The sequence below is a fragment of the Myotis davidii genome, unplaced genomic scaffold, assembly GCF_000327345.1.
Source record: "Myotis davidii unplaced genomic scaffold, ASM32734v1 scaffold892, whole genome shotgun sequence".
NCBI lineage: Eukaryota > Metazoa > Chordata > Mammalia > Chiroptera > Vespertilionidae > Myotis > Myotis davidii.
The window spans coordinates 611,710-617,973 of NW_006284341.1; the positions used below are offsets into that span (position 1 = coordinate 611,710).

Consider the following 6,264-nt stretch of genomic DNA (forward strand, 5'->3'; position numbering starts at 1 on the left):
ACAATGTTTTCCTCTTTGTGCTGAGACTTTTAGGATCCACCATCTTAGCAATTTTCAAATACACCACACAGCAGTGCTAACCATGGTCACCATGCTATACATTACAGCCCCAGGACTTATTTATCCTGCAACTGGAAGTTTGTACTGTTGGACCCCACCTTTGCCCAGTCCCCCCAATCACAAATCTCACATAAACTTTAGATGCCAGAGTTTCCTCATTCTAAAAATAAGGCCAACTATAGATTATTATCTATCTTATGGAGATATACAAGTTTATTGCATTAAAAAATTAGAATTTTCTAGTGTTAAACTTTTACTTAATTATTATCGTAAGAACTTTCTTAAAAGGCCAGAATCACCATGAAAGAGGCTTTTAAAGGCATCTTAATGGCTAACCCTTACAATGAAAACTTTAGAATAGGTTTACAGAACATATTAGAGGAAAAAAGATTATTATTCCACCTTCTTATTAAAGAAAAGAGATGAATTTCTAGCATTGTTAATAGTACAAACAAATGAAAGAATCCTATTGAGTCTAACACTTTAAAAAATAAATCAATTTAATCTTTACAAAAACCTTATGAGGCAGGCACATTATTACCCAATTTTACAGATGAGGAGACTGAGACAGGGAGACATTAGGTAACTTGCCTGTGAGCAGCACTGCCTTGGGATTCGGTCCTGTGCAGTATAAGAGTGAATATCACGGGAGCCCCTCAGGATAGTATGGATTTGGTTTCAGACCACCACAGTGAAGTATCACAATGAAGCAGGTTGTAATCTTATTGCTGGTGTAATCTTGTCTTCAATTTGTAAAAAACACAAAATCTATGAAGCACAATAAAGTAAAGTGCAATAAAATGAGGTATGCCTGATTATATGTAAGGCCAATAGGCCTTAATTTGAAGGGATAATCTGATGACAAAAGAGTAAGTTTAAAAAAAATTAAGTATAATCACAGAAAAAAATATACCCATACGTTCATATTTATACCTGTATCGATATTTGGAGAAATATACACAAACAGTAGAAATTCTTTTTACAAAAATAATTTTATTTTAAAATGGCATTTGTTTAGAAGCATCTAGGCTGCCTCTGTGATGAGAACTTGAAATGTAATATGAACCACATACATGATTTTAAAGTTTCTAGTAGACATGCAAAAAGAAACAGGTGAAATTAATAACATATTTTACTTAATATATCCACAATATGGTGATTTTTTTATATTGCAATCAGTTTAGCAAATTAAAATATTTTACATTTTTTTAAATGTAAAGCCTTTGAAATCTGGAATATTTTATACTTACAATGCATCTCTAGTTAGATTAGGTACATTTCAAGTACACAGTCACATGTGCCTAGTGGCACACCTATATGCTGAATTGACTCTAAGGTTAAAAGAAAGGTAAAATATTGCTTTTTTCCCCCACTTACTCTATTGATACTTTATAATAAAACACAAATTTAATGCCCTGGAAAATAGTGAAAAGCCATTTATGTAGATAGGGTATTAAGACAACATGTTATAACTATATATGCACATAATTTTAATTTCTTACTCTACCCATTGTATTTATCACTATATTTAGATTTTAAAAGATAAAAAAGATTCAAAGATACGAGAGCTGGAGGCCAGAGTGAGTGACCTGGAGCTGGAAAAGGTGAAGCTTGTGAATGCAGGCTCTGAGCGGCTCCGCGCAGTGAAGGACATCAAACAGGAGAGAGATCAGTTATTAAACGAGGTGAAGACTTGTAGGAATGACTTGAACAGCCTTACAGGTATGTCACTTCAGTTCAAATTCTGCTAAAAAAAAAAAATAGCTCTATTGGTGAAGTCCAATGTAGATACTAGGACTATTGCAAAAGAATAATTCCTCATCCACATGACAAATGTGGATTAATTATGGGGCCCCAGTGGAGGTATTTCATTGCCTGAAATCTGATACTTCTCCTTCAAGAGCTTTCGTATCTTGCACTTATTAACTGTTTTTAGTCAGCCCTCAGAGTTCATGAAATTCTTTGCTGAGTTTCCAAGAGAGGGGTGAAGGAAATGGAAACCTTGAGTTCTTTGAGTCAAATACCTTGATTAGAGGTTTAATGATGAAGCAATATGCAAATTATGCACATTTTATGAAAGGAAAAATCCAAGACTTTAAATTTAAAAATGAAGCGCTCCTTGCTCACAATTAGTCTGGTAGAGACATCAGTTGCTTCATACACACACCACACATACACACACAGAGTCAATGGTTCCTGAGCATTTACTAAGCCAGATACTGAGAGAGGCCCTATACACACAACAGTGAGGCTCCCAGATAGTTGGTAGCCAGACTGTATGGAACGGGTTTCAGAACAGTGCCTGGGGCACAGTGGGTGTGCGCTGAGTGCAGATGCAGGAGAGAGCAGAAAATCAGCCTCCCTCAGGAGGTGTCATCTGTGTAGGTTTGAAGGGGGAGAAGGAAATTGGCAGGTGAAAAGAGGTGGACAGGCGATCCAGGCAGAGAGAACATTATGACCAAAGCCATGAGGGCATGAAGTAACATAATGTGACCTCAGAAGTATTTGTTGGAGTAAAAGCCTGAAGGAATGAGGACTAAGAAATGAGGCAGAATAGATAGGCAGAGGCAGACAATGTGGAGCCAGCAAAGGGTACTAAGCAAGAGATTGTTTTCATCAAATTTACATTTTAGAAGAAGAGTGTCAGCAGTATATACAGAAAGGCAAGACTAAAGGGACAGGGGCCAGCCAGTAAAGAGGATTTTTCGAGTTCCCAGAGTTCCTGGGAAAATATGGTGAGAACTTGACCTAAGGCAATGGTAGTAAGAATGAGAGGAGAAGAAGGAATTCAGAATATTTTGGGAGATTGAAATCAACAGTAATTAGTGATTGGAGGGGTTGTGTATGGGTTTCAGGTTTTAAGTTTGAATTATTGGGAAAACAATGATACCAACAACTGAGAGAGGGAAACAGGAAGGAAGGGCAAGTTTGAGGGCAGGAGGGTGAGATGCAGTGAGTAGGAAACAAGTCCCAGGGTATCCACATGGAAATGTCTGGTAGACAGAGACGCTCCCCATGGGGAATGGGCCTACGGTGTCAGTTGGACATCTTCGGAGGCCTCCCAGACTGCAAGAGGGTGCAGGCCGAGCTGAGGGACACCTCCCCCTGACCCTGAGTGCAAGATTTTTGTGCACTGGGCCTCTAGTATATATAAATGTATAAATATAAACAGGTAGTTGAGTGTGTGTATATTCTTGTATTTGAATGATGAATGCATGCCAGGTCTTTTGATAGTTACTGGAGATAAAAAATCAGATAAGACACATGATAATTTCAGGTTACTTATTGTGTCATGGAGATCTATCTACCTATAGATGATGGTTAAATCTATTGTAGTGAGTATGATAACCCCCCAAAAAAGGTATAAGGTGAAACAGATGTGAGTCAATTACACAGGTGGGAGATGAGCAGTGAATAATAAGTGGGTAGAGGAGGAGGATCCACCAAAGCAGATTTTAAAAAGAGTCAGATACCTGGAAGTGTGTGTACATATCTAATGTCTGTACCAAATCACAATATGACTTAATGAAGTCTCTTACAGCTCTAAAATTATGTAATCATTACTTACAAATAAAATATACTTCATAACAATGGGATAGAAAAAAGTAACAATTATTGACTATCATGTTCTACAGAGGACTATGAAGTCTTAAAAAGGAATTTTCGAAACAAAAGTGAAGAAATGGAAACTACTACAAATAAGCTAAAAATGCAATTAAAATCTGCACAGTGTGAACTAGAACAAACAAGAAATACATTGAAATCAATGGAAGGATCTGATGGTCATGGTATGCTTTATTAGATTTTTTTGTTTTTAATTTCACTGATCTAGATTTATTAAAAACACAAACCTGGATACATTTCCTGCCATCTCTTCACGTGCCATGTGATGTGAGAGAGATAGCAAGAGGTATCACTAATGGGTGCTATAGAGCAGTAGTTTTACTTGTTTTTTGTTTGTTTGTTTGGGGAGGGAGGGGAAGAGAGGAATTTCCATGTGCTTATGTATTTGAATATTTCCCTGTAGTTATTTCAGTAATTTCTAACAGACTTCCATGCTTATAAATGCCAATTAATTATTTTTAAGACTGTGTTGATATGAATACAAGTTACTGATAATTTTCATTCAGCCCCTTATTTTTCATGTGTTCATTATCTATAAACTACATATCTGTGGCTAATTGTCAATTCCTGGGAAGGAGCCTTAGAACTGAACTGCTAGGATGAGGGTTCCCTTCTCACCACTTCGACCTGTTCCCTTTTTACTTTGCTGCCCATATTAATTAGAGAGAGAAGTTTACTGTTTCATATTATTCATATTTTTGGTATGGCTGTATTAGCTGACTATAAAATAAATATTTATCTAAGTAAAGTCTTCATTCTTCCATTTCTCAGTATTTTTTAATGGCAGAAGATTTATGTCTGTGCTTGCTTCTGCAGCACATACTGGAACAACACAGAGAAGATTAACATGGCGCCGGCACAAAGACGGCACACACATTTTTTAATTGTTCCATACTTAGTGGTTCTCAGAGGCTCAGCTCTTTCTTTGCTGGTTCACATCAAGAAAATGATGGGGTTTGGAGAGGTCACTCAGGAGGCCCATTGGTGTCTGTACCCTCCCCCAAGATAGAGTCCCTGCCTTGGAGCCCTCAGGCATCTCCTCAAGTTTTGATAGGAACTATATTTGTTAGCATGCTTGTTTTTAATGAATGATACTTTTTCTTTTTAACCTCTAAGCTATAACTGGACCTGACTCAAAGCAGCGGCATTTTCAAACCTCTTTCCTCAGTTGACTATAGGGAGCCTATGTTTGAATTTCTAAGCAAGGAGGAGCTTTATATAAAGTTTCAGTAGCCTGGCATATTCTAAGTATTCAGTGCCTATTACCTGTACAAAGCATTCTCATTCTGTCACCAGGCTACTAAATTATCACATATATGCTTATGCTGCCAAGTTAACTATTGAAAGAATAATGAATCCCAAGCACATAACAATAACCATGGGAATGAAAATGAATGGTTTGTGATAGCACTGGAATCTTTTAAAAGATCACTAACAGTAGATGTCTTATGTGGTATTTGAAATATAAGTTTCTAGAAAAATTGTTTTAGTAAAAATATTATATATGTTATTTATTATATAACTATATATTTTATGTATGTATTTCCTATATGTGTAAGTATGAATTTGGTCAGTATTATTTACCACCATTGGAGATATGGCAAATTATAATGGTCAATGAAATTAATACCAGTAACAAGGAAATCACAAAATATTATATATTATATAATCCTATCTAATAAAAGGATAATATTCAAATTAACCATCACTACATCACAAAGATGGCAGCGCCCAGTCCTCTCAGCCCCACCGGAGTCCCCCAGTCCTGAGGGGGCAGCTGCTGAGAGCAGGCAGCGTGAGCGTTCTGGCAGAATGCTTGCTTCATCACCGTGGCGATGAAGCAAGCATTCCACCTGGCCGCGGAGGGCCTCTGGGCAGTGGGCACGGAGTGACCGGGGTTGGGGGGGACGCTTGCATTGTCCCCCTGGCGACGAAGCAAGCATTTTGCGCCCGGCTGTGGATGGGCCTCTGGGCCGCAGAGAGCCTCTGGGCAGCGGGCATGGAGTGGCCAGACCCCACAGAGAGCTACTGGCGCATGGATTCGTGTGCAGGGCTACTAGTATATATATAAATATATATATATGGTTTAAAACCTTCAAGTAATTGCTGAAAATTGTTATATCTCAATGTTGTGAAACTGTCCAGGTGCCTTGGCAAATCTTACTTGTCACCTTCCCATAATGCTTAACCTTCTCATTATAGTAGCCTCTCAAAATTTAGAAACTTAAGACAGTTTTCTTTCTTTTTTCCCAGCTATGAAGGTGGCAATGGGGATGCAAAAGCAAATCACAGCTAAAAGAGGTCAGATAGATGCCCTTCAGAGCAAGATACAATTTTTGGAAGAGGCAATGACAAATGCAAATAAGGTAAGTCTCTGCCCTGGGAGTGGGGGAAGCCAACATGTCCTCTCATTCATGTACTAGAAAACAGAGTAAGACGGAGCAGAGATTAAAAGTACAGTGGAGAAGAGGAAAGAGGTTACTTCTGACTGAGAAAATGAGGGAAAGGTTCCTGAAGGAACATTTGAGCCAGATCTCAAAGGAGATAGTTAAGTGCAGGAAATGGGCATTTCCATTTTGC

At 38.0% G+C, this 6,264-nt stretch overlaps 1 protein-coding gene across 1 annotated transcript in view; it reads left to right on the top strand.

Annotated features, from left to right (window-relative positions):
- The window catches only part of CCDC158 (coiled-coil domain containing 158), an 84,506-nt gene that overhangs the window by 48,510 nt on the left and 29,732 nt on the right, over nt 1–6,264 (top strand). Inside the window, exons 13-15 of the mRNA XM_015570218.1 lie at nt 1,593–1,782; nt 3,696–3,848; nt 5,938–6,050. Of these exons, the coding sequence (XP_015425704.1) occupies nt 1,593–1,782; nt 3,696–3,848; nt 5,938–6,050 (456 nt within the window). The remainder of the gene's footprint in view (nt 1–1,592; nt 1,783–3,695; nt 3,849–5,937; nt 6,051–6,264) is intronic.